This window comes from Limanda limanda, chromosome 4, assembly GCF_963576545.1.
Source record: "Limanda limanda chromosome 4, fLimLim1.1, whole genome shotgun sequence".
NCBI classification, from domain to species: Eukaryota; Metazoa; Chordata; class Actinopteri; order Pleuronectiformes; family Pleuronectidae; genus Limanda; species Limanda limanda.
In genome coordinates, this window is record NC_083639.1 from 13,950,649 (window position 1) to 13,964,485 (window position 13,837).

The 13,837-nt window shown below is 42.3% G+C and overlaps 1 protein-coding gene across 1 annotated transcript in view; it reads left to right on the top strand.

The window, feature by feature from the left end:
- LOC133000554 (plexin-A1-like) overlaps positions 1–13,837 on the top strand; it is a 147,976-nt gene that overhangs the window by 55,181 nt on the left and 78,958 nt on the right. Inside the window, exons 4-6 of the mRNA XM_061070499.1 lie at positions 9,601–9,701; positions 12,336–12,459; positions 13,467–13,620. Coding sequence (XP_060926482.1) covers positions 9,601–9,701; positions 12,336–12,459; positions 13,467–13,620 — 379 coding nt within the window. The remainder of the gene's footprint in view (positions 1–9,600; positions 9,702–12,335; positions 12,460–13,466; positions 13,621–13,837) is intronic.

Consider the following 13,837-nt stretch of genomic DNA (forward strand, 5'->3'; position numbering starts at 1 on the left):
TCGATGTTTTTTTCAAAAATATATAAAGCTTCACAGAATCATTGTTACTCTTGCAACTCTTTCACTTTTTTTTGACTGTCACTCTTTGACTGAACACAAACTTTTTAATTTGTTCATTTCATTAATTTCTCTGTTGTGCAAAAACTGAGAGGGGGAAATCTTCTCATGGCATCCTGGCTCAGTCAAGACACTTTGCATCATCAAATCATTTCTTCTTCTGTTTTATGGCCAAAAAGATGGAACGCTGAATTGATGCCACAGCTGCCATCTTTGCAGCCTTTGTACTCGTGTTCAGCCTCAGTGTCATACACACAGAGACACGCACCTCTTATGTCCTTGATGGCAGCCATGCATATGATAACGGTGTGGTGTGCAGTGTTGGCTAATTGCTGAAAGCATGAATATTCATCTCTAGTGTGGGAAGGGGGACTGCGTTGGGAGGGAGTCTGATAGTCCTGGAAACAGAAGAACTTGGACGGCTTGATACAGTGGAGGGAAATTGTGTATTATATGTATGCATGAGACAGCCTTTGTTCAAGTGGGAGGGATGCTTCCGTGTGTGAGTGCGCATGTGTATGTATGAGTATATAAAAGCATGTATGGCTCGATTGGATTTTGTAATAGCAATGGTAAGTGTTTGTGTCTTGATTCAACCACATCTGCATGTCTTTGTAGGACTCTGCATTTGTAAACACATTTCAGCAGTCAAACATAAATTTCTGTGTGTGTGTGATGGAGAGAGACAGTGTGTGTGGGCTAACATCATTGTCTGACTGTTCATTCTGCATCTGAAAGAGAATTCCCCTTCCACATTTCACCACGACTCACATTCCTCCAAGGAATCCGTATTCATGCACATGCATCAAGACAAGTTTGTGTGCCACTCACAAACAGTTGGTTTGAGTCTCTACAATAACACACAATGGTCTGCATTGTGTTGTCGCCTCAGCAAGGCCTCATCAAGTAATATCCTACCCATAGGGGTTTGTCTGACATCAATCCTCTCTGTTCTGTGTGTGTGTGTGTGTGTCTGTGTGTGTGCTTGTGTGTGTCTATCTGTTTACATTCACATATTACTGGTTCACTGCCAATCTCATTAGCAAACACATTAGCACAGACTGACATCAACACACATACTACGCAGCTGGTTGTATCAATCAAATCTGACATTTTAGTGAACTAGATACAGCTAATCAGTCAGTTCTAAGTAGCTCAAAGATTAATTTTCCACAATTTATCAAACTGTGCTCGACTGAGGATCCCCCAAAGTTAACAAGCGCATAATGCAGCATTGAAACATCAGCTACTTGCTGACGCTTTGTTCCATCATTCAGAGAGCATGTGTAGCAGACTTTTGCTCTGACACAAGCTTCCCATGGGTCCTTAAAATGCTTGACACTTCTTGAATATGGGAAAAATCAAGTCTTGAAAGTTTTTGAAAATTGGCATAAACAGACATGGGTCGTTGAAAAGTTAAAATTGGAAGTTGCTGCTTTCACCATGTCTCCTGGTGTCTCTTATCTCTTCTTCATGAAAATAAGTGTCCTGCTGTGTCTCATGTTGTGCATTCACACTGACAAGACAGCAATATGCAGAGCACACATTTTTTTTTACCTTTTGCCTTTTATTATTTATTTCTTCTCTTTGGTTGATCCATTGAGGCCACTAATCATCTGACCTAATTAACATTTATGAGCATGACTACAGCTTCATGTTTTCCACTCACTGATTTGACAGAGTGAAGCTTGAATGAATACTATTAGCACATACTACACACGCACACACACACCAAGATGTGGTCATTGTAATGTAAATGTTAATAGACCTGATGCAGAGAGACGGAGATGAGAGCACTGTGACGAGCGGAGGGTGCTGGGGCAGGTGGTGGTGTAGCAGTGTAGCAGTGTGCGTATATGACACTCAATTACCAGAGTTCAAACCATTATAGCACCTTTCTCAGCACAGGGCGATGCACAAATACATTTAATGCATTTATGTAGGTGTCCACATTTATTTTATCTAAAATCAAGCTCGTAGTATATAGTGGTATCTTGGAAAATTTGAAAACAACTAGAATTTAAAATCCCCATTATATATATAGGGTTAGGGTTTTTATCATCTCTTATTAACACGATTGAATGTTAAGATTATTCCAGTCAAAGTTTAAAACATCTTCTGGTTCCAGCTTGTTGATGACATCCCCTCAGGCTGTAATAAACTTAGTTAGGGATTTGTTACAGTTGTCCAATGTGTTATAGACAAAATCATTCAATAATTAGTAGTTAAGTTTAATAGAGACAATCTACAGCTTTATAGATTTAAAAAGTCATTAGTAACAGCCGTCTACCCGTCCTCTCTGTGATAAACTGAGAGAAGAATAATGCAAAAAAGAAGGGATGAGAATTTCTCACGCGCAAAGATGTTGGTGAGGATATCCATTGAGGCTTAGTTACATGTTTCTCTTTCAAATCTCACTCCTCCTTTTCTTGTCCTCACTCAATGGGGTTTCCCTGCCTTTCTTCTCACACCCCTTTTTCCAGTTGTGTGATTCCCTCTTGTGCTTTTTCCCCATTAAAAAAAAGAAATGTGTGCTTGATTGAGTGTTTGTGGGCCCCATCAGAAAAGTGAGCTCAGACACTTGTCTTCAGTGTGATGCTATCAGTCCTAATGGAAGTCTAGTCATGAGATAGCTTTGTCTTTCTCTCATCTCTCTCTGTTTTACTGCACCATCCTTCCATCCCAAAGGAGAGCGTGATAGAGCAGACTGATAGGGTTAGAAACGAGGCCGAGATGGATAGGGAGGTTAATGGTGTCTCTCTCCCTCTGCCCCCCCTTCTTCTCAATCACTATCAATCGGCCTACGATCGGTCCTCCTGTTGCTTGACAGTGATTGGGGCGGAACGATGTGTCTCTGACTGATCGTCATGGATTGAGGCCAATCAAAAGCTGGCGTGGCCCACAGAGTGCCTCCTAGGGGCACGTCACTGTGTTGAGTCCCGTGCCTTAACCACAAGCCACTCTGGGTAGTACAATGAAGTGTCGCTCATGCTTGACGAGCGAAGGGAATTGTTTTGAATTGGAGTCAAACTTTTTTTAAATTAATGCACAGCAGGCCTCATCAGACACAGTTATGCGTATCAAACTGGGAAGAGCTCAGCTGAAAAGCGAATTAGCTAAAAATGTTTTCGAGAGTTCACTGCTAGAAATTTCAATAAGAAAACACGGACACAACTGGGAAGAAATCTGTCCAATAATAGTCAGGGTTGCAATTAATGATCACTTCCGTTAAATTATTTTAATATTTTTCTTGGCCAACACAAGATCCCAGAATCTAAGGTGACTAGATGCAATTTCTAGTTTAGTCCAAGCAGCTGAAACTAAAACTGAAACAAAATCAGCAGTACATGATGCAAAACCAGAAAATGCTTGAGTAGAAACCGGCAAAGATTTGTTATTTTTAGTATTAATGGGGCACATAACCTTTTTTGAACATAGGATGGAAAAACCATATATCTAAACAATGCTGCCAAGGGATTCATTTTTGGGTTCACTTTATCAACAATATGTTCATTGTGTTATTACAAAAGCTCCTTTACTTTTTGGCAGTAATTTGAATGACAGCATGCATATTACCTCAAAGTCAATCAGGCAAATTTTTGTTTCTTCTGCTCTGTTATTTGCCTGCTCTCCACATCCATAATTACACCTATACCGCATGACTTCCACAGGAGAAATCAAGAAACACACTTTGAGATTCCCAAATAGAAAAGTCTTTATCGCCAGGATGGCAGTGACATGACACATGTCAGTTAATGAAAGACAAACCTTGGTCGTGTGTAGTTGTAGCATATCTGTTTGAGAAAACAGCATTTTAAATATTATTTTGGGGCAAAGTCACCAAACCTATCAAGCAGTTAACTATAGATGCAGCTTTTATGTTTTGTGTCCATTAGGAGTCTAGTTATGGCTCTCTTCCCACTGATTTAGATGGAGGCCTTATGTTAACTGCCCAGGGGTGTTGCCAAGATGCCTGCCAAGTGACAAGACTTTCCTGTAAGGACTTTACTTCCACAAAGCAACTCCTGCGAGAACAAATAAAGAAAAGCAGCATTTGTCCTCTTTTTTCCCCCCTCCACTGTTTCTCTCTGTCTGTGTATATGGTGGTCGCCTGGCAGCACTAATGGAAATGCCAGCTGTGTGGGTCCTCACTCCTCACCAAGTCCATTTACTAAAGTGACAGAGTCATTTACCAGGCAGCCGGTCTCTCCCATCCTCACTTAATTAGAAGACCCCTAGGCCTGTCTACCTTAGCCGCTCACATTTACCTCTTTCTCTCTACTGTTTCTGTAGAGTCTGTGGTCCAATTCTTCGTTTTCTGTGTTTTTTCAATCTCTGTCTCATCCTTTGTCTCTGTCTTAGTTTTCCTCTTTTACTCTCTCATTCCATTGTGTTCTTTCTATCAGGCTCTCCCTCACATGACAGAGTATTATGGACAAATGGCAACACAAAGAATGAGTGTGCATTGACCTATAGCTCTTTTTGGAAGAGGTAATAGGAAAGTCCATGTGATGAGGATAGTAATGAAGAGTGATGGGTCTCCACGTTTTTATATTTTAAAGTTGAACTGATTCTGGCTTTTCTTTTAAATGTGTCTGTGTATCCCATCCTCACTGTTGATATACTGAAGTCGTTATTTCAGAGCTACAATGCTCATCTCATTTCCTTCTTTCTTTTTTAAATTTTTCTTTAGAAACATTGAATTAGACTCGTTAGACAAAAAGCAAAATAGTGTATTATCAATTTACACTGAACCTTAAGTGCACTTTCATGCATATTTAAAGATTTATTGAACACTTTTTAAAACTTAATTCAATGTGTTCACATTAGTTTTAAGTTACTTGCTTTTCCATACATTTTAAAAACACTTGTACACCTCCTGGTGTACAAGTAAACCACTGTAAACCTTCTTTTCATAGCAGTTTCCTACATGATGGGAATTGGAGTTGTCATCTGTATTGGCCTCAAACTCACAATATGAGCACACACAAATGACAAATAGTTTTTGTGATCTCCTGCTTTTTCACACGGATGGAGTATAGAGGGAGAGATGAAAGCAGTATTTCAGAAAAGGGAAAACAGACGAGTGGATGAAAAGCTGAGCCTGGTGCAGGAGATAGAGGATAAGAATATAAATTAAAGCGGTGATAAAGCTGTAGAGCTCATTGGGAGGAAGAAGCGACAGACAGAACAGAATATGAGAGAGATAAATATAGCGCAGAAGTCAGGAAGGTTAGTGGGCACAAGAAGTACAGCAGGGAGTGAGTTTTGTGGGAGAAAACAAGAGATTACAGCTTTCACTGTGGGCATTATTTTCTGCCACTGTGACACACAAAGGCCTGATTCAGTAAAGCCGGTCTGCAGCTAACAATTTGAGTTGACCACAAAGACCAGACCTGCACATAAACATCTCTGCAGTGCAGCAGCGATTTAGTATTTGGCCATTATTCAGCAAATTGGTTGTGACAGCAGATGATTTTTGGATGGAACAAGGTGAAGTGATTGCTGTTTTTCACTTTTCATTTCTCCCACTGCACAACCTTTACCCTCTCTCTGGCTCTTTCGCTCTTTAGCCATCCTTCGGCACCTCTTCGTCCTATTCAGTGCCAAACTCTGAGAGTGGTGTTTGCTTTCCTTCTTATCTCCGGTCAGTCAACACATCGAGCTCCTAGCCAGTCATTGATGTCCTAAGCCCCTTACAATCTAGTCAATGCACACATGCTAACCTAGTCTTTGATACAAACACCCCCACTGGCCCCCCTCAGCAGGTATCCAGCACTGGAAGAACGCTCTCTTACATTGACACCCTGTTGAGAACCATAGTGCATGAAGCCCGAGGCTTAGCAGGAAAGCTACTGGGGGTGTGTAGAACTTTCATTGCACAGTAGAGACAGACAGCGAAAAATTGTCCGCAGCTATCGTAATATCCTCTCTGATGTATCTGTCTTTATTTGTACACTCCTGCGGCACTTAGTGGCTGTAAAGGTAGATATTGATTTTTTTGTTTAAATTGCATAGGACCGTTCACTGCCAGCACATATTAAACTACTAAAAGATGGAAGATAATCGGGGGTTATTAAATTAATGCAGGTGCGGTCAGTGGCAGTTTACAGAGATGATTCTATGGAAGGATGATCATCCTCCTCATCTTCCTCCTCCCCACTAAACTGTTGCTGCTCTTTTTGAAAGAAAACCTGAACAAATTAAGCAATGGAATAACAGTATTTATCACGTTTTGGAAGGGGATGCAAGTTCATCTGTTCATCTCTTACTAGTGTTGCCATGCATGATGGAATCATTCAATTTGACACTTGAATGTTTCTCAGTGAAACCAAGCTCCTCTGTTTAGGTCCCTTTACTGCAAGACAACAGCCATATGAGTAGAAGTATGAAGCACAAGAGGTTCAGTGGTTGTTCAGGGAGGCATAGGCCTAACTAATGTATGAGTTTCAAGCAGATATGTATCTATAAATATCACCCAGAATAAAGTGTGATTTCTTTCTCATGGCTCCCAGACAGTACAATCCAGAGAAGAGCCTCTTTTCTGGGAGTCGTCTCTGCTACGCCCCCTCCTCTTTTCTTCTACTGTAGACTGTTTGATTGTTAAAAAAAAAAGTGAGCCGCAACAAGGCCAATCCTTTGATGTCTTTAGATTTTAACAACCAATGAAAAGCCACGCTGAAAGCTTTACAGGTCCTGTGGGTTTTGGGGGGGTGACCGTCGCAAAGCCTGTTAGCCGGACGTTTAAAGGCAGGTGATAGCGCTCTGTTAAAACAGATTGGAGAGGAAAGGTGGAAAGTTTATAGCAGAAAGGAGATGTCTTGGCATTGTGCCGTGGTCAGGGTGGAGGATTGACAACAGGAAGAGAGAGTGACAAAGGAGAATTACATCGGTTAGAGTTACAGCGGTGGATGCTATTGTAAATAAGGAGATGGCAAGAGGGGAGATGGCAGGCTTGGTTTATAAGGTCATTTAAAGGAGTAATGTGGCGCACTGTGGGGAATTGGCTTTCATTAAAAGAGCTATTGAGAGAGACAGAAAGAGGGAGACAGTGAGGGAGTGTGTGAGTGTGTGAGTGTGTGAGTGTGTGTGTGTGTGTGCGCGCGCGCGTGCAGTGTTCGCACACATACACACATTTTGTGGATCTACATGCAGTTATACAAGTAAAGACCCGGCTCTAGTAAAGCATTTTATTGCCCCACTGGGAAAAGCAACCATCATAGCCCCACTACCACATCAACGGCACTGTAACACTCCCACTCAGTACAACCCACACTGTCTTCACTACTGGTCAAGGCACAACATTGAACAGTAGTCTATAGCTATCATTACACAGGGCAGTGATAAGGTTATGCTTGCTCACCGAGGACCCACAGTGATAGTGTGATTTATGTGGACCATTGTCCCTAATCACAATCCCAATGATTTATGGAAGGAGAGGGGCATTTGGTTGATGTCCTCGATAATATGAGGAACAGACTATTCTTACCTCTGCTCTCCATTTTCAAATTTTTTCTCTTAAATCATAAACTCTTATGAAAGACATCCTGTAAAGATTATTTTTCTCCAATCACACATCCACAGCTACTCCCCCCCCCACCCTTCTATCCATTACCCGCTCATTCATTCAGACTCCCTCTCCTCCTCCTTCATCCTTTTATTAGCTAGGACACACCCGTACCATATTCCATCCTTCTTTCAGCTGAAACCTAGACTCACACTTGTTCTGACAATGACACATAGCTACTGTCTGCCACCATATCCCATCTACTCAGCACAATGTCATGGCCAATTTTGTCCGTGTGTGTCTTCCATTACACCTCTATTTTACTCTATCTATCCATCCATCCATCCAGCACTACTTCCAGTAGATGACCACCACCCTCTCGTCCCCCCTCAAATCTTTACTGTTGCTCGTTTGCATCATTCCATCTGTCTTTCCCTCTCTCTGGGCAGAGAGCCAGCTACAGCACTGAGGTCTGTACTGCTGTTTTATTAGTGGAGTAACGGCGTGTTTCAGTCTGTAAGTGTTTCAGGTTAAATCTTTACAGGTAGATTTTAGGGCAGAAATACATGCAAGGAACATAGGGTGTAATGGAAATAACTAAATGTATAGTGGAGAAAGAAGGGAATATAGAAAAGAAGGGATTAGTGGCTCATAGCGTCAAGTGCTTTTGTCTGTCTGTCGCCTGCTTGAGCAATATTGTTCCGTCAAAGAGTACCAAAGCTGGTCTGATACAAGACATCTCTGGGATTAAATGAGTTCCATCATGTCATATCTATCTCATATCTGTGTTACACTTAATGCTCACCAAGGATTCCCAGCCCCAGTTTAATATTTTAGTGTTGAGTTCCTTTGTCCGCCTGGTTTCCATCCTCTATGGCTAACCAGCTTTATCTCTTACCTCAGGCCTCCACTCTCTGTCTGCCATGTGCTTTGCCGTTCTCTTATCCCTCCATACATCTCTCTCTCTCTCTCTGTTCACTCCCCCCACCCGTCCCGAGATCATAAAGAAGTCAACCCCCACTAGGCCCGACACCACTTTAGTCCCCACATACCACTTGGTTGGTGTTCTCATGGTTAAATCTGTTGGTGTGTCTGTGTTATAACGGTGTTACCCAAGGGTAGGGTTGTTAAATGCTGTTACTTACTGATCAAGCAGCGCAGGCGCGCACACACACAAAATCACACACACACACACACACACACTAAAAATCAAGGGGATCAAATGACGTTGGTGAAGAAAGGTTGAATGTGGCGCAGACACTTCCAACACATGTGCGCACACTGACGCACAAACACATGCAGTCACTTTGCTGCACACTAGCATTATGTGCATGTGCTAGCAATCTGTCTGTCACACACTTATACACTCTTGTGAATATCTTGAAATAAACACACTCTTTCAGACCCTTTGGGGCCATATTGTGATCCATCTGTCATCACCTTGAAACTAGAGTGGAGGTCTAACTTGAGCACTTGTTTCTTAGGCAACATCTGTAGCCTATCACCAAGCTCAAATGATACACACTCAAGCACACACACACACATACACACACACACGCACACATACACACACACACACACACACATATACATACATACAAACACATACACGCCCGGTCTTCTTCAAAAATGTCCTCACAACAGTGGTATTGAATAGAAACTTGTCTGCACAACCTGCACACACACACTGGGATGTGTCCTTCTGCTCAACTGCCTCCCATTGGTGTTTGAGGTCACCTGTCAATCATAAATACACTGTTACCACGGCCACCTGTCAGGTCTCCCAGCATGCATTGCGAGATCTCTCCTGTGCACGCTTGACTGGAGGCTGTCACACACTGCTAGACCTGAATCGCTCAGCAGAACCCACGCACACATCTCACACACAATCTCTCTCTCTCCGGAACAACACACAGACACACGCACATTTGGACTATTTGCTGAGCACAATTATGACATTAAATCAGTTCAATAAGTTGTCAAAATCTCCATCCAGGTGAATGAATGTTACAACTCGTTTCCCTCTCTGTCTCTAGGTGGTGAGAGTTCCAGTGGAGAGCTGCGAGCAGTACACAACTTGCGGAGAGTGTTTGGGCTCCAGAGACCCTCACTGTGGATGGTGTGTCCTCCACAATGTGTAAGTGCCACACACACTCATGCACAGACCTGACACACACACATTCATGCACACATTAACACACTTCACGCTGGTACCCTTCACATGCAGCCCATTGCATTATATAGTAGATAATTGTGAAAGAAGTGTTTCCTATATGTGTCAGTGGATCATGCTGAAGTGAAAGCACAATCATGACCAGCTACACATCAAACTGAGGTGATTCACCTCCGGCATAAATCCACCTGAAATAGAATTTGTATTTTGCTCTTGCAGTGATTGTATTCAAGTTATTATCCTCTCAAATAATCAGGGTATCCAGGCTTGAATAGATTTTTTCTTTACATATTACCGATTATTCAAAAGTCTCCACTCAATAGGGAGAGTTTGTTTTCCTGATCTGCACTGACATGTGCTTGTTGATATACTGTACTGCTGTTTGAGCCACAGAGAAATGAACTGCCACACCTTTTACACAACTGACTCTCTTACTGACTCTCTTACTGTAAAGTGTTGATCATTTACATTGAACAAGTTTTCTCTGTGTAAAATTACATTTAGAACAGATGTCTAATTTCTCGGGTTGAAAGCTAGACAGGTACACAGAACCAAGTGAACATTAAAGGCAGCCAAAATACGCTGCCAGTTGCTACTTTAAATGTGATCTGTGTTGCCCTCAGAAATTGTTTTCAAGACTTTGTAATAATTTAAGTAAAAACCCTCTAAAAGATAGTAATTAATCACAAATTATGAATCAAAGCTCCCAGTGACAGACTGACCCTGTGTATGTCTGTCATCCAGCTTAACTTGCTTTAATCACATAAATAACAACACAGCTTGCCTCCCTGTATCACTGGCACTCCCATTTATCTTGATGGAATTCAACTTCTTATTGTGTGTCAGTGTTTGTGTGTCAGTTGTTTTTAGGCAAAGTTTTTAAATGCTACATATTTAACAGAAGATTTGTGGTTATGTTTGGAGTCTTATCACCCACCAGTGTTGTGATATAACACTGTCTGTAATCTTTTTTCTCCTTTTGACTTGAGGGTGTGTGTGGTTTTGTGTGTGTGTGCGTGCATACAAGAATAAGTGCAAGAACAGTTACATGTTATTGAAAGGTGACAGGATGTTAAACCACATTTGGAACACCTCAAGCATTTGGCATAATGCCATCTCGCTCCGCATTAATTAAACTTACAAAACGAATCGCCAACCTGTCTCTCCTCGAGGCACTCACACACACACACACGCACACACCACCTGGATTCTCCATTTCAGTAGAGACACACATGCATGTTCATATTTAATATTACACACACAATCATGATGGACTTGAACCTGTGATAACCCTCCGTTTGGGCACATTTTGACCTTGTGTCTGGAATGCAGCTCGCTCATTTCCTACCTGATAATGTCGCGAAATCTGGTCGAGGCCCTCACAGACAAAATGGGCAAGTAGTATTAATCGGCAAATTATTTATAAGCCTCATTTCAGCCCTCTGGTGCTTTTAGCCACATCTTATTAACAGCCAGGGTGGTTTCAATCAACAGCGGAATTGAGGGGGGAATAAAAGCACACACACACACATGCACACACACACACACACACACACACACACACACACACACACACACACACACACACACACACACACACACACACACACACACACACATACACCGATGTCGAGGTGTTTCTGAGCAAATTAGCACACTTCATTCACGCAGTCACACACCAGAGAAGCAGAAGAAAGAAAATAGGTTTATAATGAGAAAATGTGTGCATACCTTTGCATCTCTTGTCACGCATTTATTGTGTGTGTGTGTGTGTGTGTGTGTGCATGTGCTTGTGTGTCAGGGAGTGTTTGGCGACATTTTTTTTTGCTGAGCGTCAGTGAAGGCTAACTAAACAAGGGGATGGCGGGCTGCTGTGTGGAGGAGGCAGTTAGCATTTTTTCCTGCCCACCTCTTATTGTTTAGGTCTCGCAGAGTGCCGCATCAGCACTTTCCTCTCACCACTGGGACCAGTTGTTGTTAGCGCGAGGGTGAAGTGATAGCTAATGCATTATAAATATCTAATAGTTAAACCACAACAATAAGGGCCTGTATGCTGATTTTTAGCACGATCAGTTGGCTTGTAATAAGCGAGAGGAAATTGCTGACCTCACTAGATATATGGCTGGTAGGAATTGTATCATTTTTATGGTTCAGGGGAACTTTAATGATTGTCTGTATATCTCCTGAGGCACTTGAATCGGGTGGAGCTTTAAACTGAAAAGATAAGTGTGTTGGGGGGGGCTGTGTGTTCGTATAGCTTAGTGGTTCTTGCACAAATGTCAGGGCCAATAAGGTAATGATGTAAAGGCACACAGTAATGGCTGGGGTAAGCTATCAGCCTATTTGTCTTTTATTATTGCTCCCATTTGTGTGATGGCTGTGCATGTTTGTCATCTTAATGTGATTGTCATATTAGTTTAACAGTTGCTCATATCCTCTCTCTCTCTCTTTTCTTTTTTCCTCCCCTCACCCCTTGTCTCTCTCATGTGTTCTTTCCTTCTTTTCTCTTCACTTCTCCGATCATTCTGATCATTCTCTCCATTCCCCTTTTCCCACTGTCCTGTTTATTCTCCCTCCCTTTTGTTTCTGTTCCTGTAGATGTTCGCGCAAGGACCGTTGTGAACGAGCAGGAGAGCCCCAGAGGTTTGCTTCGGACCAGAGGCAGTGTGTGGATCTCACTGTTCAGCCAGGAAATATTTCAGTCACCATGTCTGAAGTCCAGGTATGAGGTTGTATGTCTGTGGCCCCATATGGACTTGAAATTACACTGTAAGACAGGGACAACTTTGTGATTTAAGGACAGTATCCAGTGGAAAGGGTTTAGACCTGCTCCATTTTCTGAAACAATATGCATCCACTTTATTTAACTTCTTTGCTTGAGACACAGGTCTGTCATCAGTGCCTTCAACATGTACATCATAACTACATTTATTGTGTTCAAATTCCTCTGAAACACAGCATTGACCTACCACACTTCTCATCTCCTTTTCGCCACAGGGAACAAAACAGAAGAAACTTAACTTCTGTATTCCTTATTGATCTAATTGGGCAACTGCACAAAAGGAAAAGTTCACAATAAGACCATGAATTTGTAGTGTTATTTGAGTAATTAAAATTCAAAGCACCATCTCCAGGAGTCTTCAGGTTTTTTCAAACAATTTCAAGGTTTAAAACCTCCCCATCAGGAAATTGGTTCATTAATAGAGAAATCAATTACTGAAAACTGCAACAGCAGCAGACACAATAGCAGTTGGTGGTATTTTGCAGTAGATATTTACCTTAAATTTACAGATTATTACCCTAAAGTTGGATCTTTTGATCATGTAATGTATTTCTAATTAGGGAAACTGCATTTCTCAGTCTTCATTATGAAAATCTCTAAGCGTGTGTTTGTGCATGAGAGATCTCCGTCCGTCAGCAGCTCCTCAATGTAACCACGTAGGTTTGAGGTATTACAATTTGCCTCACTTTCTTTCTGCACATTAGCATTGTTCACATTAACCTTGATGTAATAGCTGCTGCAGTGACTGACGCACACACACATTCACTGACACGTTCACCCTCTTTTATTCCTCCTACACTCGCACATAACTCCTCACCCACCCCACCCCCGAACGCCCATTAACCCTCATGTCATATCTTATAACAATCCATGTACACCATGTCCTTCCATTGATCTTGCTCTGACGTTCTCTCTCGCGCTCTCCCTCTCTCTCGTTCTCTCCCTAGCTGGTCCTCCAGGCTCGTAACGTGCCCGATCTGTCAGCAGGGGTCAACTGCTCCTTCGAGGACTACGTGGAGACAGAGGGACGGATCCAAGATGGACACATCTTCTGTTTCTCTCCCTCCGTCCGGGACATCTACCCGATCACACGGAACAAAGGTCTGGAAGGGAAGGGTGAAGGATGATGAAGTCATCGGTGTAGTGAGGTCATCGGGTGGTGCTAGTGGGAAGGCAGGGTGGGGATATGGGAAGAATTCCGTAATGGACTACTGTATACTGAAACCTACACGGTTGATATATCTCCTCCTAAAGTCCTCCAGCTCTCATGTACAAAGACCCTTTGTGCATTACAGCTGGAGACGTCTCGAGTCGTGCA